At 49.5% G+C, this 23,821-nt stretch overlaps 6 protein-coding genes across 6 annotated transcripts; 3 read left to right on the forward strand and 3 right to left on the reverse strand.

Annotated features, from left to right (window-relative positions):
* Positions 1-78: 78 nt before the first annotated feature.
* Asppvi_000575 (mitochondrial 54S ribosomal protein bL12m) lies at positions 79-769 on the reverse strand (the record flags this gene model as incomplete). The annotated part of the gene is made up of 2 exons (XM_043296884.1): positions 79-411; positions 545-769. 2 exons carry the CDS (start codon positions 767-769, stop codon positions 79-81), a joined length of 558 nt encoding a protein of 185 aa, XP_043152819.1.
* Positions 770-1,178: 409 nt separating this feature from the next.
* Positions 1,179-3,116, reverse strand: Asppvi_000576 (chaperonin-containing T-complex subunit CCT8; the record flags this gene model as incomplete). The annotated part of the gene is made up of 3 exons (XM_043296885.1): positions 1,179-2,452; positions 2,561-2,931; positions 3,058-3,116. The coding sequence occupies 3 exons, from the start codon at positions 3,114-3,116 to the stop codon at positions 1,179-1,181; spliced, it is 1,704 nt and encodes a 567-aa protein (XP_043152820.1).
* Positions 3,117-3,433: 317 nt separating this feature from the next.
* On the reverse strand, positions 3,434-5,124 carry Asppvi_000577 (M48 family metallopeptidase; the record flags this gene model as incomplete). The annotated part of the gene is made up of 9 exons (XM_043296886.1): positions 3,434-3,477; positions 3,538-3,596; positions 3,648-3,679; positions 3,735-3,798; positions 3,880-3,925; positions 3,977-4,001; positions 4,055-4,295; positions 4,354-4,595; positions 4,723-5,124. The coding sequence occupies 9 exons, from the start codon at positions 5,122-5,124 to the stop codon at positions 3,434-3,436; spliced, it is 1,155 nt and encodes a 384-aa protein (XP_043152821.1).
* A 4,088-nt stretch (positions 5,125-9,212) lies between these two features.
* Asppvi_000578 (Zn(II)2Cys6 transcription factor) lies at positions 9,213-11,400 on the forward strand (the record flags this gene model as incomplete). Its single annotated transcript, XM_043296887.1, has 3 exons — positions 9,213-9,354; positions 9,423-9,623; positions 9,686-11,400. The coding sequence occupies 3 exons, from the start codon at positions 9,213-9,215 to the stop codon at positions 11,398-11,400; spliced, it is 2,058 nt and encodes a 685-aa protein (XP_043152822.1).
* A 3,710-nt stretch (positions 11,401-15,110) lies between these two features.
* Asppvi_000579 (uncharacterized protein) lies at positions 15,111-15,614 on the forward strand (the record flags this gene model as incomplete). The annotated part of the gene is made up of 1 exon (XM_043296888.1): positions 15,111-15,614. One exon carries the CDS (start codon positions 15,111-15,113, stop codon positions 15,612-15,614), a length of 504 nt encoding a protein of 167 aa, XP_043152823.1.
* Positions 15,615-18,526: 2,912 nt separating this feature from the next.
* Asppvi_000580 (uncharacterized protein) lies at positions 18,527-19,165 on the forward strand (the record flags this gene model as incomplete). Its single annotated transcript, XM_043296889.1, has 1 exon — positions 18,527-19,165. One exon carries the CDS (start codon positions 18,527-18,529, stop codon positions 19,163-19,165), a length of 639 nt encoding a protein of 212 aa, XP_043152824.1.
* Between the last annotated feature and the right edge of the window lie 4,656 nt (positions 19,166-23,821).

A 23,821-nucleotide genomic window follows, 5' to 3' on the forward strand; every position in this document is an offset into this window, starting at 1 on the left:
GATCCATACAAGCCCTCATCGCTCATTCAGCAGACACAAAAAGAGGATGACCAATTGATAAAATCATCGCGCCCTTTTTTACTCCATGACAACCTTGGCACCCACAGCCTTCAGGGTCTCGATGATCTTCTCCGCCTCCTCCTTGGGCACGGACTCCTTCATGAGCTTGGGTACCGATTCAACGAACTTCTTGCTGTCGACGAGGGAAAGGCCGAGCAGACCCTTGATCTCCTTGATGACCTTAGCCTTGGAGGCAGCATCCACTGTCTCAAGCTTCAGGTTGAACAGAGTCTTCTCCTGCGCGGCAGGAGCAGCCTCTTCTTCCTCAGCAGCGGCGGGAGCGGCAGCACCACCACCGGGGGCAGCAACGGCGAAGCCTCCAACGGGGAGGTCGGGGATATTCAGGCGAGACTGTACAAAATACAAATGTCAGTATGAAAATGATACAGCAGAGTAGTCAACCCTCATCAAGCGTTGTGAGATACAACAGAAGCCAAATGGTGGACCGAATTGCGATACCACCTAGGAGACGAAGAAAACCGACCTTCAAGCTGGCAACGAGATCCGCCGTCTCCAGAAGCGTCAATTGGCTGATCTGATCAACAATCTGGGTGATCTTAGGATTGGCAGGAGCAGCAGCCTGCGCCTCTGTCGAGTTCCACCTCCGGCTGGGTGTCCGCTGGCTCAGATATGTGGTGGAAGAGATGCGAACGGAGGGGCGGACGAGCTGTCTGCAGCAGCGAGCTGCGGCCTGCGAAGTGAGCGACATGTTGAACAGCGGAATTGACGGTCGTAACTGGAAAGACGGAGGGAGGGTGTGGGACAGGAACGATGAAGGGCCTCGACAACGCGATCAACCGATACTCATGAAAAAGAAAGTCGAGCTTCGGCCCGGAAAATCCAATTCGTCACGTGACATCACATCCGTCAAGGTCACCATACTTCCGGCGCGCCAGATTTATTCATTGACAATATATAGCGATTGTGAACGAGGATTGAGTGTTATTACTACCAGTCGCACTGGGTTGAGAGTCATAGATAGTATTACCGCTATAGTTGCATGTCTTATACATATTGTCTCAAATTTCCAGTCAATAGACTTTTCGTAAGATCATGCCTCTAATGGCATCCTGCATTGTGCCCCCATACTATAAAGATTTCGTCATAGCTAAAAACATTTAATCTTCGTCCCAGTTGGGGTTAGGGCCTGGAGGCTTTGGACCACCCGCCTGTCGGGCGACAATAATTTGATCAACACTGAGGACTGTCCGAGCGGACTCGCTGGCCAGGCGGATGGCCCAGCTCTTCGATGCCAGGAGATCCAGAATACTTTCATCAACCGCATCCAAGGTACCGGTCGAAGAACCAGCCTCCAGATCAACACCTGTAGTCCAGTAGGGCTCTTCCTCCTCAGAGCTGCCCTCTTCGGACTCCTCCGACTCGGAGGCCTTGGCCGTGCGGTGGTGTGCTGTATAGAGACGTGAGAGAACCTCCGTGGCGTCTAAGCCAGCGGACTCCGCGAGAGTACGAGGAATGACCTCGAAAGCCTCGGCGTATTTGCGAATGGCATACTGGGGCAAACCAGGGGTCTTGTCAGCGAAAGCCGAGATCTTCTCCACAAGCTGAATCTCAGTAGCGCCAGCGCCAGGAACAAGTCGAGGATCTTTCGTGATAGCCTTGACGGCATTGACGCCGTCATCAATAGCACGCTCGACGTCGTCTAGGTGGTTCTGAGTCGCTCCTCGCAGGACAATGGTGGCAGTACGCGTTACAGCGTTGGCTTCTTCCTGACGGAAAACGGTCACACGGTCACCACCAATCTCAGTGGTCTCGACAACATCAACGCTACCCATCTCATCGGGCATAGGAGCGCCAAGACGAGCCAGGGGCGTAGCGCCAACGACACGGCAGAGACGGCGAAGCTCGAATTTGGAAAGGATCTTGATGACAAGAATGTTGAATCGGTTGAGATAGTGCAGAGCCAAGTCACCGACGGACGAGCCAGCAACGACAACACGAAGTCCGGAGTCGTAAAGCTCCTTGATGGCTGCCTCCAGGTGCTCCTCCTCTCCCTTTGAGAAGTTAAGCATCTCCTGGGCATTCTTCAAGAGCACGGTGCCCTTGGTTTCGGTCTGAGAAATATCGATAGGACAGCTGAAAACTCCAACCTTTGCCTTGCGGGCCTTCTTGATGGTACCCTCAGGCTCCCGCCCAAAGACCATACCCTTAATCACACGAGACTGTTCCAAGCTACCACCCATGATCTTGACGACGCGAACATTGTCGACATTGAAATTGACAGGATTCTTCGGCAGAACAGCGAGGACAGCCTCCGCAACTAACGATGCCAAGAGATCCTCTGTTCCGGACTGCTTGCTGGCGATGACCGTACGAAGAGCCTTGCAGAGTTCTGCGTGAGAGCGTAGTTCCTTCAAGCGATCGACTTCGAGGTCTATCAACACAACATCGGTCAGTACATGAAGAAAATGCGCTCAGAAGCGAGGCATATTGGATAGCCCCTGAAAAACGCGGTGAGAAAGTGCATGACCAAATAACTCACCCTCTAGTACCTTGAGAGCATAATTCTGTGCMTTTTCGTATCCCTGAGTAATATCACTCGTCTTCAAGCCCATCCGTAACAGTTCCTCGGCCTTCTTCAACAGCTCTCCCGCCAGAATAATGACCATGTTAGTACCATCACCCATCTCCGCATCCTGCTGCTGACTCGCCATGACAAGCAACTTGGCAGCCGGGTGCACGATATCCAGCTCGCGGAGAATAGTAGCGGCGTCCGACGTAAGTACCATCTTCTGCAGGTGGTTGATGACGATCTTATTGCGGCCATAAGGACCGAGCGATGTTTGGACGGTCTTGGAAATCGCCTGGCAGGCCTCGATATTGCGAATGACGGCGCCGTCTTCAGCATCGTGACTGCATCAATCGCGGTGTCAGTTATATTGACTATCTCTGAGAGCTTGAATGCGTTGCTGGATCTCATCTCCTCAACTCGACGCGGAGTGCGCTGAGCGGGACTTTCCACAATTAGAACTCGCTTACCTCTGGTATCCAGGCTTGAAAAGACCCGCCTGGCTGGGACCAGGCATAGACAACGACATTTTGAAGAAAGCTTCCCCTCGAAGCAGACAGAAAACTGGAAGAGGAAGAAGAAAGCAAGACAGTGCTATCACACAAGCTACGTGCTGCTCCGGGAATTTTTGATGGAGCTTTCGAGACGGTCAGGCGGCGGCGGGTGTTTGGCTGGTTTGCATCTGGAGGGGCTAGGGCATTTCCTTTTTGGGACATACAATAATACTTGGACTCATACAGATGACTTATCCTGGCAATTATAATTAATTTGCATGAGTCGTGATTTCATAATTATACGTAAGATTATATCCTATAATACAACCCAGGTCATCCCAGTAACAATCGCTCACCATCTGTAGAAGTCGTTTGAAGCTTGGCGAAATCCTGGCACTGAAGATTATTGTTTAGTCAAGCCCCAGGATGAGCGACTGGTTTGTTAGGAGCACTTACTGTAGTTTCCCAGGGTACTACATCCACTATCTTCATAGATTTCCTCGGCCTTCCCTAGCCTAGAACTTCGTCAGCACACCTCAGAGGACGGTGGAAGTCGGAGGTCTTACCATCCACGGATTGATTCCATGCGGTTGTAGCTCTGTTAGAAAGGTCAGATCACGGTACTGCAAGACTCATGGCGGGTTGAGTATTACCGAAGGGTGTGTTGACAGAAATTGAGGCGGTGTCTCCTGCTCTGCTTTCTGCATACGCGCCCAACTGTGAAGATATGTGAGCCGCGCATATCAAAGTCGACAATACTTCTGTCATAAATGCAGTGGACCAGGGGTAATGACTTACAGTCCGACAGCGGCCTCAGGATCGAAGCAAGCTTTTGACATCATCACTAGTCCAGATTAGCATTAAATACACAATCTTTCATCATTGATAACCATACTCAAGCCAATATTGTCTGCCTCAGCCTAGAAAGTAGTCAGCGTACGGGTCATCTGCGGGGCAGGGAAGCAAGTCTTACCTCTTGTGTCCTCGAATTAGGCAAGCTGTACATTAAGTTGAGCAGTAGCGAAGGAATCTGGCCTGAAATGTCAAATAGCAGGGAGATAATTAATACTGCTCCAACTGTCAGGATGTTGTTGCTCATGCGTTCTGCTGGGTGATGCGCGACAACGTGAGCAATTTCGTGGCCCAACACAGCTGCAAGCCCGTCCTCGTCTTTGCAAATTGGCAGGATGCCTGTATAGACAAATACTTTCCCACTGTGTGTAGGGTCAGTGGCATACGACAACAGGCCGTGATGTTGAAGGGCATGCATACCCAGGCAAAACAAAAGCATTGACCATGCCGTCATCTTTGATGACATGAACTCTCCAATCTGCGCCTTCAATTGGCGCTTGCGGTATCAGTCTGCGGAGCACGCGGTTTACCATGATGGTCAGCGGATGATTCTCGGGGAGAATCTTCCCGCGTGTTGACCTCAAAACCTCTTCATAGCTCTGTTGACCCATTTTTAGTTCCTGCTGAGAGGAGACACAGTTGAATCGTCGGCGGCCGGTCATCTGGGAGAAAAGGCGTCAGAAATGAGGTACTAGACAACGAATGATTGGGCGCCATTCAATTTCCATCCTCCAAGTATCCTCAGAAATCACACTGGACTGGTTATCGAAGACAAAAGAGCAAGCTCACCTCCACCGTTTCGACATTGCTGGTATAGATACCGCCGATCACTACGCCAATTATGACAAAGTGGTATGGCCTCGCATTTGTCAACAATCGCTGAAAAAGCGTTCCGCGACTGAGGCCATCAAATCGCCGATATCTATCACCGCCGTATCTGTAGGATAGCCTGGCCGACGAGGAGAGGTATCTGTTGGGAAAGCGAAAAGTCTGCGAAGAAGGTTTGAAGGTCCTTGAGGTGAGTCCAAGTGTTGCAGAAGGAAAACGTGGGTATCGGAATGTTTGGCCGGAGAAGTAGGAAGAATCGAGGATAGGGACCGCAAAACGCGAGGCCGACTGCGACGAAGACGGGATTGTTGATCGCGCTGTAGCGCTGCGGAATATAGCACGGGCTATCGGTGAACGTAACATGGCGACCACAGATACATGCTATCGCAGATCCTGGGCTCGGATGAGAGGAGTGATGGCGGGAGTCTCGCGGAAGATAATGCTGGATTGCCGGAAGTAGGAATCATCGAGAAGCGGAGAGATCAGCCGCGATTGACGGTAAGCTTAAACATGCTGCATGTGTGAGCCCCAAGCTCGCACCATGTTGTTATCAACATGCCTTTCTACATCAAACATGGTTTTACATCACCTACACAGAGAACTACTGACCTCTTCAGCAATTATAGCGGAATTCGAAACAATGCATTTGAGACTTTTATCTTGAGAATTGACTACATCCCGCCGGTCTTACGTCATTATATATTTTGCTCGATCCACATCAACTTGTTTCAGTGCTGCCATGTATTTACGAGCATACTGATCACTTTGACATCCGGACACATAATCGGCTATGAAGGCTACAAGCTTAAGCACGGACAGGACAATGCCTCTAGTATCTACAAAGACTCTTACTCTTCCACAATACGTGTGACTGGCCCTCTGGGTCTCTTGTCCTGAGACTCGCCCATGTCACCTTCATGCAGATTTGGAAAGAACAAAAAGAGCGTCATACAAAGCTCAGGCGCACTTAACCTATGACAGAGTCGAGAGAGTGCCTGAGATGATCCACACGCAACTGCCTTTGACACTAACCGGGGCTTCGCCATGCAGACACAACGTGATAGCAGGCTGAGGCAAGTCTGCCTTGAGATATGTTTAGATACCACGTCATTGCATACACCCAGGCCAGATCATGCTTCGAACGATAGGGATGCATCGCCAATGACTCAAGTGTGAGGCTCGGCTCTTGAGACAAGAGAAGCAGTATTTACTTCTATTTTGGATAAGTCGAGGCTGAAACTCACAGATATTGTGGGCGCTTAAGGATTCGAGGGGAATTGCTCGTGGCTTAAGACGAAATCATAGAGCGAGAGTTAAGTTTACAGCTGGCGCTTAGCGACGAAGGCAAGACGAAGATCCGGATTTCTAGAAGGGTCCTCTCAGAGTCTAGGGCGAAGGACGTTGAGAGCACATGGCAGACTATCAATGCAAGGTCTTTACTGCAGCGACAGTTCATGCCGCTTAAGGTTTCGAGCTATGATCGCTCTCCAGTGTATGATGATGAGAAATAGGCTGATTCACCCGGAAAGTAAGAATATGAAAGTATATACAGAGTTATCTCAAGATGTTCTGTACGCCGCAACTCTTTCAACGCAAGGAGAACACACAGTGTGCTTCGTAGACTATTTGGAAGACAAGTGAAGGAGACCAGCACTTTGGCTCTATCCTCTACATTGAACCCAGAGCTGGAAGAGTTGATGTGATAACCGTTGAGTACATCGTCAGGTGGTATCCGCCCACAATGAGGGGAATAGATCTGAGCGTGCATACCCAAATGGGCAGAAGGAAGGGTTGAGCAGTAAATTCCTCTTCCAGGAATAATTTCGCTATAAATAACAATAAGCCTGATTAATTAGCTGCATTGAGGAGAGAACATGGGCTCCGATTTCAACACGGGGAACTGGCCCAGAGTAACTAAGCATCTACTCCCAGCTTTCGAAAGTTAAGCTGCGGGGAGTGGTTAGCGCTGACATTCGATGGTGCTATTGTCACATTGTCACATAATGGATTAATAAATCCGTCGTTGGACTCAACTATGTTGGATTAACGGTTGGTCGCAAAGACAGCCAAATGCTCATAAGATACTGTCATATTGATTTGTGTTTGACAGAGCAAGTCGCGATGATCGTAGTACCAGAGATAGGACGGGCAGTCCTTTTCTGATGGGCTTATACCGATTTAGGTAGTGTACTTCCCATATGTAACTCCGTAAGGTATTTGTCACATCTTGGCATGTGCTACTGACAGGGGATCCTGCAGGACCGTGATCGGCCACTCCAGTCTACGATTGGCCTTGACGCTAATTATCGCCGACAATTATTGCACTAAATCACTCCAATTAGATCTGCAGCTGCAGGAATGTGATAAGAAACTTCACGGGCAGGTGACGACGGGGGGCCAGTGGGAAGGATGATATTTGAATGTTGACTAACTTGACTTCTTGGAGGTGGTAAAAGGGGAGAGGAAGATAATGAAATGTATTGAATCCTAAAGAGTATGTAACTCAAGCTACGAGAATGTTGAAGTGGGAAGAGAAGTCGGTTCACATACACCGGGCTCTATACAAACAAGCGGATTGTTTGTGGAGTACTCCGAAGACTCGAAGAGTGACGGTGTGACTCGAGATCTAGTGTGCAGACCAGCCACAGCTAAAGTTCCCTGACTGACAGATGCGCATCGGATAGACTCCGGGATTAGCCAACCATCATCACCTAAGAACATGGGGTGTAGGAAATCCCAACTAATTACTGTGAAATAACATGGAACAGTGGGAAAATTATTAATAGTAATCTCTGCGAAGATAGCTGATATGGGACAAATTAGCAAGTGGTTGACAGATTAACAGGCATTTGGCTTTCTGCTTGGCGGCTAAATGTTACTAATTAAGGCAACTTTACATGTTGGTCTGTCAGTCAACTTTATCAACCATCAGATTCATCACAAATTAGTATCTTGGCAAAACTCTGTTGGTGTAGCACTGACTCGATCCACCCAGCACGGTTGGCTGCGGGTTTCCCGCTCTGCACAACACGATCCTGCTGAACCCTCGATGGCGTCCACCAATATAGAAGCCTCTAGCCAATCACCTGTTGTACAAGGAAGCTTGGCTCATCCCGCTAAGGTTAGCCCCGCAAAGCCTTTCTGGTCATTCTGTGTTTCCCGACTTTCTGTTGATTTCGTCCGCTCCGTTTGTGTATCTGATTGGTGGGACTAAGGCAATCATCCTGGTCTCATGGTGCATTGTTAGTGTTCTAGGCTTCTCGTCAAGAGACATCGATTGGTGCTTGTCAATTTGACTGCTGGCTCTGCCAACACTCTCTGGTTTCCCCTCTGAACTCTGGAGGTCCCCAGGATTCAGGAAGACGTCACTGGATGCTACGATTGGACTCAATATGCGTTGTCTCCTTTTCATGCTACACCGTGATTGTTATTACACTTTCCATATCCGGTAAGCGATTGAAGTTTAGAGCTAATTCCACTTCTCGAGAACAGATGAGCTATGAGTCTCATTGGCTATAGAGTTTTATTATCAGCGAGATCACGAGCAATTTGTCATACTTTTTCTACAGGACGATAACTCTGCTTTCTGCTGGTCATTGCTAGCGAAGCACTTCCCGGTTGGTGGTGTCAACCAGGAGGAGCCTACAGTAGAATGTCGACATACAGTCTGCTTTGATTCTGCCATCCTTCGCTATACGAAGTTATCTCTCACCCAAAAAATGACATTGTATCATGAACAAAGAATCAAGGAAACTATCATATTAACATGCATAATGGCTGCACCAATTTCCCTCAATATCTGCATGGATTCGTTGGGCACAGACCTTGAGATGAGTCTAAATCCAATCAATTTCCCAGCCATGGAAGAAGAGTCCAATCATCTCCGCATCATCCAGTGCATGGGCGCCAATTTGGAGGCAGCAAATGCCCAGAATGATCACAATTATCCAAAATTAGCTCTGGCTAACTTCGCAGACCAACACTTTACTATCAGCGCAGGGAATTCTCCCGCTAGTTTTGCTTATGCCCCCTGCTAGTGTACTACGCCAGAGATGATCTCCCCTGCCATCCCMCGCTCGAGGCGTTCACCACTGCAAGTCCGTCCTCTCTCTCGGCTATCTCGTTCCAAAATAGAAACATCATGGCGTGCCTGTCGGGTGTGAACTTTGCTTTTAAAGGTTCATCAATCCCACGGAGTCACGGCCGATGTTTACTTGTTACCTTGTCAGAGTTATACCATCGCCTTGTCCTTTGCATAGCCGCGCCTTTCTTTTCTTATCTCTAATATAGATATAGCAAAGGCTGCTGGTTCAGCTTTGCGACTTAATACTCGGTGTGACAAGCAAGAGCTCCAGGCGACCTGTGTCCTGTCATTCCCGTCGTCATTCACCGGCACCAAACGACTTCGACCGATACCGATAAAGACGTGTTTCTACAACTCTGCTAGCACAATGCCTGTAGCGTCAAGGAAGAAGTCCTCGGCCTCGAACGCCGTCAAGAGGGTCGATTCCACCCAATCGCCCTCGCCCGCTGAAGGAGTGTCCGTAGGGACGCCAGAGAAGACCGCCAAGCTGCACAAGCGCTCTCGATCTGGTTGGTTGCTCCATTGGCATCATCTTTTCAGTTTTTATCTGGTCGGATCGTCTTATTAACGAGTCTAGGCTGTTTCACATGTCGACTGCGCAGGAAGAAGTGTGATGAAAAGCACCCAGCCTGCGGTGCTTGCAGCAATCTCTGCGTGAAATGTGAATATAAGCGTCCGATCTGGTGGGGAAATGCCGAACAGCGAAGGCTTCAAAAGGAGCGCATCAAGAATAAGATCAAGCAGACGAAGATGAATGAGCGTAATGGGTCCGCGACTGGTAGGACTACTGAACCTTCACTCAACTTACTTGTCTTTGCTCTAACAGTAGGGCTACAATAGACCCGTTAGCTCGCAGTCGCAATATGGCTGCCACATCGCCCCTGTCACCGGTATTCGAATTCAATCGCCCGGGTTACACCGAGACATACGATCTCTTTTCATCACATCTGCCGACGCCCGGTCTGAACCAGACGATGTATGCACCTTACGCTCCATACGAGATCGATGTCAAGACAGAACGACAGACTTTTATCAATGACGTCCCCTTGCGCCATGATTCCTCGATCTCGACCTTTAGCACCTTTACCGCTCCGCAGTTAAGCGCGCCCCTTCCCACATTCCCCGGCGAGGAGTGGTTACAAGATGAATATTTCTCTCAAGCACCGAATGTGTCAGGTATTGACCCGGCGATTTGTGAGCAGAGTATTGGGCAGACGTACACTACTTTACAGTCAAATATTCCAGTCAGTGACCATGATCGTCCACTACTCGACCACTTCATCCACAATGTCTTGCGCATCATCTTTCCGGTTCTAGAGGCGCATCAACGGGGCCACACACGGGCCCAGGCTATCCTGCAGGCGTTGGAAACCAATAAGTGCTACCTTCACTGCTGTCTCAGCGTTGCCGCCATCCACCTCAAGACCACCGAAGGATTCGTCGGAGAGCAGATTGATCATGACATCATGCGCCACCGGTTCGAAGCTGTCTCTCAACTATGTCAGGCTCTCGGCGAGGACGTGAACCATGAAGAGATCCTGGATGCCACGCTTGCTATGATTTTCTTCCACTGTTCCGTCGGTCCCGCGGATGACTATCTTCCTGACATCCCTTGGTTCGACCACTTTCAAGCCGCGTCCAATCTGGTCAACAGGCTCGGTCTCCCGACAGCGGTCCCTGATGGAAACCCGTACTTACTGCCTCCTTTCAGCATGACACTAACATCGTGGATCGATATCCTGGGTTCCACAATGCAAGGGAGGACACCCCAATTCGCCCACACCTATCGTGCCAAGCATCTTAGTGGCTCGTCATCTGGTCTGAGGGAGCTCATGGGCTGCGACGACCGTGTCATGTACCTCATCTCGGAGATCACCTGTCTGGACGCGTTGAAGACCGAAGGTCGCGTAGACGCAATGGCCGTGTGTTCGCATGTGTCCGCTCTCGGACGACAACTGGAGTTTACCGAACCGGTGGATCAAACCCTGGAGCATCCGTTTTCACCCGCTACAGGAGCCATTCGCCCCGAGGTTCTGACGAAGAACATGACGACGGTCTTCCGCATCGCGGCCAGAATCTATCTCTGCAGCCTGGTCCCCGGCTTTGACCGCAACCAGCCAAGTAACCTCAACTTGGTTGCAGCAGTCGCAAACACCTTGAACTATATCCCCACCGGCCCCAATGGCTTCGACCGCTCCCTTGTCTGGCCCCTGTTGATCACGGGTGCATTCTCTGCGCCGACAAGCCATTTCCGAGCTGTGCTGGCCGAGCGCGCCTCCCTGCTAGGCGATCACGCCGACCTGGGCAGCTTTGGCCGCATGTATCGACTACTGCAGGAGGTCTGGCGACTTACCGACGAGCCGACCGACGGCTACTATACGCCAGAGGAAACGTCGTCATCTTCAGCATCGTCGGGCAGTCCCGTGCCCAAGATCGAGAGGTCTGCATCTCCAGAGAGCAACGGCACAGGGTCAGGCATGAGAGAGATCAAGAAACAACAGGTCCACTGGCGGGACGTGATGCAGCGGAATGGCTGGCACTATCTGCTGATCTGAATTGGAAGATGTGTGTTTCCTTGCGTTTCTTTTCCGTTCTCACACGAGATTGAGTCTCATGACGGCCGAGAATCCCTTGACGGGACTCGTGCCACTTGACTACCAACTTGGAGATTCTGCGGACCACGCGCGGCACATCGACACGACGTTCCAGTCGGGTAACCGATCGTGCTCACGATTCCGAGAGAATCCGAAGCAACATCGGCGTTCCATTCTGTTCGTCACACAGAGTCTCCTATTCCACTCTTTCCTGGTGCTGTCGAGTTATATCCTGCAGGACAGTGAGGGACATGACAAGCACTTTTTTCTGGCGAGGTTGGCAAAGGACTTGCGGGGTTAATTCTCAAGGCGCAAACTCATATGCAGTCATTTCCTCTCACATGGAAATGGTTGTGGAGTCATTGGTGTTGCTGATTTTCTGCTTTGTGAATGATATCCAGTGGGGATATGATTCTGTTGTTTTGATGCTTTGCTTTATGAGTGATTGATGTTATGTTTGTATGCAATGTCACTATATCCCCGACCACTTCCCCTACTCAAAAGACCACAGCAGTTTACGCCTCGTCTGACAGAGCGCTATCTATCAGATTGATAGGAATATGGTTGTCACATCAAAAGGTAGAGCATCTGTCCATCTAATAGAGTAACATGAATGATCTGGAACACCTGGCGCTTATTTATCCCAACAAACCAAGATAAGCTAAATAACAGAGAAATGGCCCGAAATTCCCCAGGCTAGAAGAACGAGATCAATGGTACGTACGCTGGCTCCGTCATCTTGCTCAACCCGAGCTAATATTCAGAACTATTGTTTCCTCGCTAGCTTGCCTTGACGATTCGTTGTTTGAGACCAGTGCTTGTACAGAGTTCAAAATGAAGAACAGCAAATCCCATTAAGGTTAAAAACCAAGAATCTCCTAACACTGATTCCTATGTTGAGTATCCCAGCTCAGCTCACTTGTCGTCATCCAGACCGGTTCCTGCATCCTCGGTTGTATCCATCTTGGCTATGGTTCAGTCGAACGGAAGCTGTACCTTGGTTTTCGAGCTGGCGTGAATATCTCAAATTGGCCTCCGTTATACACTGCACCAGTTTGTGGATTATACATGCTGTCCAACCAGTCTGCAAATGCCCGGCAATGATCAAGGAAGGCATGGTCGACAGATCCATATGATGCCGTAAGCCATACGGGAGAACGCCCTGATGCAAGGTTGCCAACATAGCGAGAGATATGGAGCTCAATCAATCCATCGGAGGTGATTGTCACATAGAATTCTGCCCCACAGTAAAGGCATTGACGGACACTACCTGGACTCATAGGTCGGAAGAAATACTTTGCAAGCGTATGAGTTCTCCAGTGTGGACATATTGGAAGCCCTGCATTCCGACATAGATGTTTAAAGCCAACCGGCCCAAGATCTGAGAGTCTGCCAAGGTAGAACCGGGATAAGATATGCATGGTCTTTAGATTCAACTCCACATGCTCTGAAAAGCAGCCGCCAGCAGGGATCATAATAGATGAGCCAACTTTCTCTTTGCAAGTCTCCATTCCACGCACTAGATTCCGGAGCTCAACAAATGTCATTTCATGGCACATGCCAACCCAGATACTCCTGCGTCGATATCCGCAGACGCGGGTAACAGCATCTGAGCAGTTTACCCTTTGTTCTTCAATTGAGAACTTCAAATTGACAGGTCTCTGCGCCTGCGAGGGCCAAAAATATGATTTTCTGTGAGTCTCCATACACGCCCAGCAACAAAAAGACCTGATGCCTTTCCCAAAACGTTTATCAAATTCCATCAGGCGGAGGATATGAAAACGTGCTTCAGTAAGCCACCAGCTATTGCAGGCTGTTGCATCCAACTTCTGTTGCACACGGACAAAAGCTTGAATACCGGTTCTTGCATACCAGAAGCGAGCACAGCTGATCATCAGACAGAAGGTCTCAGCGATAGGAAGATATTGACAGATGTGGCAGATCAACTCAACAGGGAGACAGTAGAGAGATGCTGGACTTTGCGCATTAAGGGTTCGTACTGTGTCCAGTTGTACTGAACTGGCAATTTTCATTAAAGTTTTGAAGTGCTGTCTCTTGTAACCGATCAGAGGCATATTGCAGGATAAGCATAGTAGCAAGTACAGGTTGAGAACTGGTCAACACAATGGGAGGTTGCGCTGACCTTAAGTACCTAAACCCATTCCATTCCATGGTCATCATGGTGTATTACGTCTTGCTCAGTGTCTGATTACGTAGATATTAGGAGGTTTTTGAGTAGAAATCATACTAAAAACATTTTCCCTAGGAAAACCTTAAGGAGGGGTGAACATCTCAGGTTTCACAGAATCAGTGCGAGGATTCGAGGGTCTTTTAGACGCAATCAGAGGATTCAAACCAGTATTGAATAAATGAGGCCTTAGGAACTACTTAGGTAATCCAAACAACACTTAGATAGCCTCAGGAAGCCTGGACAGAATAGCTATAAGGTAGCATTTACTATGGGTGAGCTGAGGCATAAATGGCTACCGCTTTCTCATCATCTGCATACTTTGGTCAAGCTTCATGGTCATAGATTTCCTTACCTTCTTCTATTACTATTAGTATCTAGCTCTTTTAGTTCTTAGGTTCACCCTTCTTAATTCCAGTAGGAGAACGTTCTCAATATGTTATTCAGGGGTTTTACCACCGTGACAGTCTTGCAGTGAACGGATCAACTGCGCGCAAGAAGCCTCCCGCAGCTTCCTTTCTTATTCTACAAGCGATCAACCTACGGGTCCAACCATCGACATATCAAATAAGATGATCCTGTCTTGAACCGTAAACCAAACAATGGCTAATTCTTCTTAGGTACATAAGTGGGGGCTACATGTTTTTCAATCTCCCATCGTCGTGTTGATTCGGTTGCATTGCCAGAGAGGCTCAATGCAGAAGAATCCCATTTCAATATGAAGGGAACGAGACATTTGGAAATATTGGATAGTGGCTTTGCTTGCGGAAATATATCCGACTCATCACCCCGTGACTATGCAAGATAATCGACGTATTATTCAGATGTCGCAAGACATGCACGCCGAAGATTCCGACTTGCTAGTGCGATGAGTAGCGCGATGAGTATAGCCTGACACACCTTGACAGGTGCGCGCCTGTCAAGGGATCGCTTTTGATGCCAGTCCACAGCAAGCATGGCGCAAGCGTTGACATGGTACGAAGCAGTTCATTAGGAACACAGTCTTCGCGAATAACATAATACTGGATCGCGGCCACCGGTCTGGGCTAATGACATCCTAGGTGTACGGATTGTGGTGGTCGAATTGTGAGGTATCGCCAAAGCTCTATAGCAGATCTGATTTTCAACGGCACCTGGAGGTTTCTGACTTTGGATGGTGGCAATGGGCTCGATTGATTTCTCCTCGGGTTCGTGAAGGCATGGACGATTGTTTTATTCTCCGAGTTGGAAAAAAGGCTGATGGTTCTTCATACAGCTTTGCAAGGGTAGAAACTGGCGGCAACTCGTTTCAGTCGAATCCGCAGTCCAGAAGGGAAATTCGAATGGCAGCTCAATAGAGACACAGCAGAACGTCGTATGCTTCAGGGAGTCGAAGCTCGCATTCTCTATCTCGGTGACTGTTCTGCATCGAGAAAATCGGGTCCTTGGGTTGAGAAGCAATGCATGTGTTTTGTATGTGGCGGGTCCAATGACTGCTTTATCCATGAAGTTGCTTGTTGTTTGTGAGTTCATCTTGGTTTCTCTGTTCCCCAGCGAACAGGTACTCGTCACCAGCACTGCGCAGAAGTGTGAACTCGACGCTGGTGTGGGGCCCCCCAGTCGAGGCACCGGTGCCCCCCCAAGGCACCGGTGGACTGGTCCGACCCCCTCCCCCCTCCCCCCTCTCCCCTCCTCTTCCTCTCTCAACCCCGTCTACACCCCGATGGCCCCGCTGCCCCCGCTGCCTCCGCTTCCCCCTCTGCCCCCGCCCCATCTCCCCCACCTTGCCCCTGCCCCCTCCCGGGCCGCATCGAGGCTGGCGACTGTCTGGACGAACGTCCACGCCGCGCTCCTCAGTCGCAGCAGCACAGGCTTGCCCTCCTCCCTATCCCAGGTCTCCCTCGCTGCCCTCCCCCTCTTCACCCCGAAGTGCAGGAGGATGACCCCCGCACCCACCAACTCGATGATCAGCACGGCGTTTTGCGCCCACGCCCAGGGCATTGTGTAGTAGTTCGTAGTTGTGATGGTGATTATGATTATGATGATGGTGATGGTGATGGTGATGCTAAGAAAGTTAGAAAACTTCAGAAACAGCTGTTATTGACCTCTGGGATGAACAGTTATGGAAAGAGCAGTTTGGGGAAAGCTCAAATGTCACCATCCGCACCTGCCTCCCTCAGCTGCAATGCTTGTGTTCTACAGTATGCTAGTATGAGGAGTAGTGCAATGAATATAGCCTAACACACATTAATAGGAGCGCGATTGCCAGAGGCTTGCTTTTAATGACAGTCTAGGGCAAGCATGACACAAACATTGGTAGGTGATTCAGGGCACAGTCTTCGCGGAAAATGTAGTACCAGACGGCGGTGAGACCGATAACAGCGTGTAGGAGGACGGGGGGAAGATATTAGTCGCAAAAGATATAGAAGTCGTGGAAACTAGGCAACTGACCATAGGGAACCGGTTTGGAAGACATTCGCCTCGATGTTTTCCGGCTATCGGTAGAGTCATGGTCAAGATAAAAGAGTAGCGACTTTCCCCATGATCTTAGCTCTTTGTTTTGAGATAATAGAGGGCGCTCTTGGTGGATAGCGATAGATTGACTCTAAGATATACCCAAGAAGTCCATGAGTTTTCCTTTCGAGCGACCTGTTGTAATACTACACTGTCCCATCATGGAAGGGTACTGGATTTCTTCGCCGTGACTGACGCCTCCATTGATTCGACCTTTTGCTTAAATGGCTTTTTAACTGACTGATGGAATAATAACAGGTCTGCGTGCAAAGATCCGGGTCGACATCTCACTACCATTTGACTACTCAAGAGCTTTCCCATCGTGTCCTTGCATCGCTGTAATACCTCCACATTTCCATCGAAGCTCGATAAAGTCAGCTCAGGTTTACTGCTGCCTTCAGATCAAGACCTGTATGATTTTCCTGGTCTGTCCAGCTGAGAGAGGCTCTCATTTGAAGGGCAGTGTGGTCAGTTATCCGATTCAATCCTGACATCGCCCCGAGCGCTAGAAAGCACCAGTTCAGCTATTCCACCGAAAGTACCTCTGAAATTGAATTGGTGTGAGCAGTTACCGAGACATTTGGCTCTGCTCTCACACCAAGGAAGGGCTGTCCTGAGCCTCGTTGCAAGGAGACATCAGAGTGACTTGTTTGATAGGAAATGTTGTTGATACATGACGGGCCGAACTAGATAGATAGGCAGATCGATAACCGCGTCGCATTAACCTAAGTTACTTGGGTGCGTTCCCAAGCGGGCTGGGCTTGGTCAGCATCTGTGTCTATCAGGTTCAAGATTCATGCTAGGAAGCCTGTCTTCTCAGCGCCTGCTCGTCCATCCATCTGTAAATTTCGTGACTGCAGTGCGCGTAGACGGGACGATCAACTGTGATCCAACCATGTCGTCGCAACCTCGAGAACTCCATACTCAAGCGTCAACGTTCAGCCTGAAGTATCAGTCGGGAGATGAAGAGGACCAGGATTCCAGAAGCAAGCTGTCGAATCGACGCGATTCTGCAAGAATTAGTGCGAAACCCTCATCAGTCCGCCAAGACGTAGCAGTGCAGAAGAACCGACGAAGATCTGTTGCAAACGGCGTCTTTTGCAGATTTCTCCATGGCAACAAGCGAAGCTGTCTGCAATTCTGCACGCTCATGAGAATGAGGGGTTGTTGAAGAATCTCGGAAGCGCCGGCCATACATGCAGCCGCTGTATTTTCCTGCGTAGGGGTGGAACGACAAGGGTCGCAAGTCCCGGAGCAGACTGCTAGTTACGGAATCATTAGGGAGAAGTTGATGGGAAAGAGGAATCTAACTCGGAGGTTCAAACCAGCCTGTCAGCTAAATGTGCGTTAAGCGACTTTGCTGATTCAAGGAGGGGCAATTTCCGTGGGCGAGCCGCCAGCAGACCCCGCGTGCGTTGACGCCGAGCGAACCAGGGATGGCAATAGGAGGGCAAACCCAAAGTGGCTTTTGAGTAGAGTGAGTTAAGCGTCTCTAGGTTAGTAGTATGCTTATGTTCGCAGGGGGTCAACAGCGCGAGGAGGTTTTAGAGGGTTGATTCTGGTAGCGCGCGACAATGCGAAGGATTCATTCAGCTGGGAAGGGTTGAACAACACATGCCCATGGCGTAAACATGACGAAAAGAAGAATATATAAGAGCAGGAGGAGCGTATACTGGTCTAACAAAAATCGTTGCCCATCAATTGTCCTTGAGAGGGTGCTTGAAGCTCAATTGCCAGCTCGTGAAAAGAACCCCTCTACTTCATCCTCATTCTCCTCATTGAAACGTTCACACCTTGGTCTAAAGACCTCTCCTCGGGAAGATCGCCACTACCTCCTGCAAACAAGTGAGTGAGAGCTTTCCAACCCAAAGCATCGTCTTCTGACTTGCAGAGGCGGTCTTGTGTTGTCCAGCAGCGCAGCCGCTCACTTCGGGCTGAGAGTGCTAGATTGGGTTTAGCGCGTGATAGCTGACAGGAAACTTTACAGCAGTTTGTATCTGTATCGTACTGTTACGGTTTCGCGCAACAATACGACGTATCTTACAGGCATTCGAGTGCCCAAGTTTCCAGGCTGCAGATAAATCTCACTCCACGTCCTTCGATCTCTGTCGTTGCGGGCAGTCAGGGATCAAAAGGAGCGCATTACCTTCCTAAGAGCTGCTCATATCTTGACTCCCTCTTCCATTTTTCTGTCCCTTTCCTATCAGACTTGTTGTAGCCATTGCTACCACAAAACCTCCTGGCGTTTTGTACCTTCCAGTCCTAAGCGCCGTCTATATCATATTGTATAACTACTGCCACGCACGACATCTCAACAGTCGCGGGACTGGCATCTTCGGTCGACGGTGCTGACGACTGTTCTGAGGAGGCTCCCATAAAGTTCGTTTCCTCTGGGTGAATTTCAAGATGCCTTCCGCAAAACCGATTCTGCATCCGTTAAAGACACCCAAAATTACTACAAAGTTCCCTTCCGAGCTTCACAATGAATCCTCGTCGAGTCTATCGGATGGAGTGAAGCAAGAGGATGGCATTTCCACGCCCATCACGCCTCCTGCGGCTTATACAGAGTTCCTCAAAGCGTTCACCCCCGTATTCTCCAGCCCTACCAGCGCTGGAGTGAGCTTCCCGAAGTTCCCTTTCGACAGACCTGCCCACTCTCCGACATCACAGCCTACCAGTGCAGTCAGCGGCTCTTTCGTCTTCAATGACCCCGTCCGATCTGCTACCGCTTCACTTCCGCCGCCCACTCCGTTCACAGCACCGGCATCTCAGCCGAGAAAAGACCCAACGTCCTTGCGGCGCTTGCGGATACCGCAGACATTGAGGTATTCACCGACAACGGAGTCTCCTCAGAGTGCGACTACAATTCGCTCGCCTTTTTCTCCGTCAGATTGGAAGCTGCGCTATTTTGAGGCGCCGCGGAGTGCAAGCGGCCGAGTTAGTGTGAGACACGTTGTGACTCGAACGGTGACCTACAAGAGGACGCAGCTCGAGGCTCCGCCTAAAGGCAAGCGAAGGAAGTGCCAAGAAGACAAGGAGACTTAGTATCTTTGTTATACACGGCTTTCGGTCAGTCGGTTTTATTTAGGATATGGTCGGGTCAATTAGCGCAGGGCTTGGTGTTGGGGAGTCTGGCGAAACAAATAGCATCCGAATTCGTACGCCGCAGATCCATCACGTTCATTTTTAGTTGACATGGTGCGGGCTTCATTTACTTTGCATACATAGTAATTCAAGATACGTCAGTTATGCCCTGGGAGCTGAGCACAATCTTACGGTCTATTCCGTCCTTTTCCTAGCCTGGGTACAATATTGTTCTACAGTCTCACAGGCAGTTCAACTCTACCTGGTGAAGTCTGATCCAATACCACGTCTGTTGGTTGTTGCCCAGCACAACGGCGTATTGACATACTTCGGTCCATACTAAGCTTCGCCCAATATGGGTTCTTGGTTACCAGTCTTTGGAAACTCTACGATCAACTGACCGTGCATGACTCAACTCTGTTTTGGGAACGTTCCGATTCGCCGGATACATTGAAAGACATCACAAAGAAGCCATCTACAACAACTATCTCATGCGCAAGCACTGGTGCCCACTGGTCAAGGATTGAACTCTAGCTCAAATCCCGAAGCCGGCATTCAGATCGTGGCAGCTCAGAGCTACAAGAAAACGAATGGGCCACCAGCCTGATTCACAACAGGACCACATCTCGGGTTATTTTGGCTCATTTTTGCTCAACAAATCCTATCGGGTTCTCTCATTCTGCGCCATTGCATCCAAGTCGTTCCACGTGTCAGTCCAAGCGACAGCAATGTTGGCTTTGGGGAAGTCAATATGAACCAACAGCGTTGAGGCTCATTACTGGGCTTGGTAAGATCCCAAATTCCTCGGAGGGACGGGTCAAACAAAGACCAACAGCGCACGGAGTGTAGCGACCAACGTCCCAAGGACATGGTAGCAGCGGTGATTGGATGTGCCAGTCGCACTTGCTCTGGGTTGAGGCTCACGGACTGCTTCCCGGCGCGAAGAGAAGATGGCGGTCAAACAGACGCGCTGCCACGCGGGAGATGCCTGAGTCAGGATCCGTATGCCCAACAAGCTACATACAATCTCAATGGCGAGTCGAGGATCCTTTGACGCCCGCTACTCTTAGATCGGATCCCCATGCCTGTCCTTGAGGTCGGTCGCAGCGATCAAGTTGGTAGCAAGACGCTCATTGTCCCTTGGATGCACAGCATAGCAGCCCAAGGGATCAGTGCGGTCGACTAGTTACGTCTGCTTGGTGTTGGAAGCGAAAAGAGTTGCGATCAACCAGGTGGGCCGCTGGGCGTCGTCGCTGTTGACGTTGGAAATACAGTATGAATTGAGATGGCGTATTACCATACCGTTACAGACTGGATACATCAATTTCCTATTTCATACGACACCCCAGGCGATCACATTGATTGACCTCGCGCCCCTTTTCATTTCAATAGTTGACGCTTGGAAACTAGACTAGTAGATGGTTTCATCCAGAGTATCTTCCACGATCCTTGTCCGGGCCCGCAAGTAAGGATTAGTGCGCGTTTCGTTCGTGGTGTGGTTTATCCGGCAATATCACAACATCAAGCAGACTGTGACCACGCAGACAACAACTTATTGGCTATCATTGGAAGACAAGACGCGCTGGAAGTTTCAACTCATCATGACGAATGCAGGCTTGCCGTGCGGACATGCCGATTCAATCTGATCGTTGCCCCTCAGTCAATCTACACCGAGATGTCTTGACTTCATAAGATAGTAGATGTGACAGTCCCGCAGGTTTGGTAAAGCCACCACACTAATCAGAAAGCGAATATGCCTGTATTTCTTAATACACAAACCCACCAACAGTTCTATATCCATATTCCATTCTCCAGTACATTTTGAGTTTCGTAGCACACTTTCTCTGTCTCTTGCCTCATGCCCCTCATTCGACCTCCCATACCAGCTACTCCCATCTCGAATTCTTCCCTGTAACCCACCATGTTTTACATCACCAGGTGTTTTATCACCCTGCATCAGTGGCAGCGACGAGCCAATCAGCGACCCAAGCGATATTGTTCCAAAGCACTGGGGCATCGTGGCAGATGCAATTAAGCGCCGGCGCTATGCCCTACTGGGGCATAGTGGATCCTTCCGGTGGCTCCCCGCTGGATGTTTGGGGACTGCACTTTGAACTGATTGGCTCCCTTCTCAAAGATACACCATCTGTGTGGGGAACCGGGATGACGTGCGGGTCTGGTGGTTTGACTTTGGATGCTCCATCGTCTCTATAGTATTCCATAGGGAAGGCCAGGTAAGCGCCAGGAAAGCTATTCTTGGATACACCTACATCTACATGGGACTTTCCTGCTTCGAAGCCTTCTTCTACTGCTGTTTCTGTGTCTGTGACTGTTGCCTGAGTCTCGAGTCTACGAGGCAGATCCGCAGAAGACAGTCCATTCTCCATACTTGACTGATTATTTAGCAGAATCAGACTACAGAGTCGTGCAAAAGTATATGCACTATGCATGATATCACACAATGCGGCGGTTTTGGCGCCGTGATCTGAAGGATTCGAAACGAATCATCTGCCCGGATCAGGATCATGAGCGTCAACAACCCCTCAGCTAACCGCTCTGTCAGCGACTATCGAATGACAAGAAAAGGAAATGCTCTCAGCTGTATTACTACTGCCTAAGCTTGAGTTTGTGACGAATTTTGACCGGGGTAGAGGTCTGATTGCATGCGTTGGTCGAGGGATGTGTCTGTTCATTTGGTTGGCGCTTTGGTTTCGACTACAGGAATCCCTACATGTGTATGATGGAGAGGGAGGGGTCGGTGGTCGATCCTGTCTGCTGACTGTACGTACTACCTCCTAGTCTCTCGCCAGGTGATTGTTACTATTCTGGTACACTACCTGCAGAAGCTAGGCAGTCTTAGTTACAGGGAGTGATATTTTTAGCGAGATCAATATCGGCTTCAATGCCATGTGTTAGTATATATCTGCTTGAAGATATGCTTAAACACTCATGCTGAAAGATTATTCTCTCTTCAATGCTCAGTCTCAGACTTCTGCTGTCACTCATTACAAATAGCTTGTCTCAAAGAACGTGCATGTCAAGGAAGACGACATAGTTATTAACGATAAACCCCTCGATACGCATCAAGCAGCTCATCTGCTGTTCTTTGCATTTAGATCTTGATCTATTGGATCAAGTAGGAGGCATCCCCTGTCCCTCACAAATAAAGAAATTGTCTGGTCTTCTTGGATTTTCTGGTCTTCCTGGTATCTCAAGGCTTGGGTTCTGTATCTACTCTCCCAATGGACAGAGTGTAGCGCTGACTCTATTAATAGACGACCTTTGAGATCTTTCATTTGAGCTATATGCATACTGGTCACGTCAAGAGTTCCTGCTTTCGTCTGAACAGCCGACATCAATTGTTCAAGGCGGTTATCTTGTGACGCCGTTCATGATGCTGATGCACACCTTCAGCACTAGCATATTGCAGACAACCGTCTCCTGCGTCCTCTGCCTCTGAGGTAAACGAGCTTCTCTCAGCTAATGTCTTAGATCTCCATGACTGCACCCAGGTTAGAACTTTTCCTTGCTTAATGAGAGCGGTTGTTGTTCATGATAGGTCAAGTACTTTCCCCTGCATGATGATTTCTTCACCATCATTCATCTGCAACAGCCCCTTATCCATGTCATTGTCTCCCGAAGTGACGACCGTCTCATCACTTCTATAGACGATCATTCTCCTGCATCCTCCACTTGATTCGTCTTTCCAATGGTCCCATAGGTCCTTTGTATGGTACTGTACCGTACAAGACACCGGTTCTCGTGACGAAATTGAGGATGGTCAATTCAAGACCTTCAATTATGCTTATTATGCTTTCTCGGACGTGGAATGCACAAATCTGATAGGTACGAGACTGTTTCTGTATCTCTTGTTTGCCCTTGCGTGCGTTGACCTCGAGCTCGCGGATAGTGATCTGCGGCTCTGACTGTGTATCCATTCCTCAGTCTTTGGGATGGAAGAACTATTGTGGACAAATTCTTCATTGCTACCCAGGTAAGTGGGCTGTACGGATATACTACTCTACCCACCAAAAGACCGGATCAGGTCAAACCAGCCGTAAAGAGTAGCACGAGGGGCAATGTGTGCGGTAGTACGACATCGTCAGGCGCCAAGCCGTCGTTGTAGCCTTGCAGGCCATAATTCTATATTTAGAAGCGCGGCCAAGAAGACCCCTCAAAAGATATGCAGTCTTTCGCGTTCGGACGACTGCTATCTACGTCGTAGTACGAAGACATCTGGGCCCTTTGACATTGGCCATCGAATCGTATCAAGGCTTTCGACTGGACAATACGAACGGATAAAGAAGCATGGCCATCAACTAGGCTGGGATACGCAGCCCCTCCGCCATCCCGTGATCGACCACTTTCTCTCTCTGTCGGTCTGCTCTGTTGTCCTTCGCACTCTCACTTTACTTCCTGCCCTTTGAACGTACCTTTCAGCTTCTCAGCCTGACTGTCCATCGGTCTCTGTGTCATCTCTCCCTACGCGCCAGCCATCCATCCTCTGAAGGACAGGGGGACGGGAAAATAAACAAACACGATTTTCCTTTTCCAGCACTCCCTCCCCCCTTTGCTTAGCGCCCTGCTATCTTCTTCCCACAAAAGTATAGTCTAGCC

The sequence above is a fragment of the Aspergillus pseudoviridinutans genome, assembly GCF_018340605.1.
Source record: "Aspergillus pseudoviridinutans IFM 55266 DNA, scaffold_1, whole genome shotgun sequence".
Taxonomy (NCBI): Eukaryota; Fungi; Ascomycota; class Eurotiomycetes; order Eurotiales; family Aspergillaceae; genus Aspergillus; species Aspergillus pseudoviridinutans.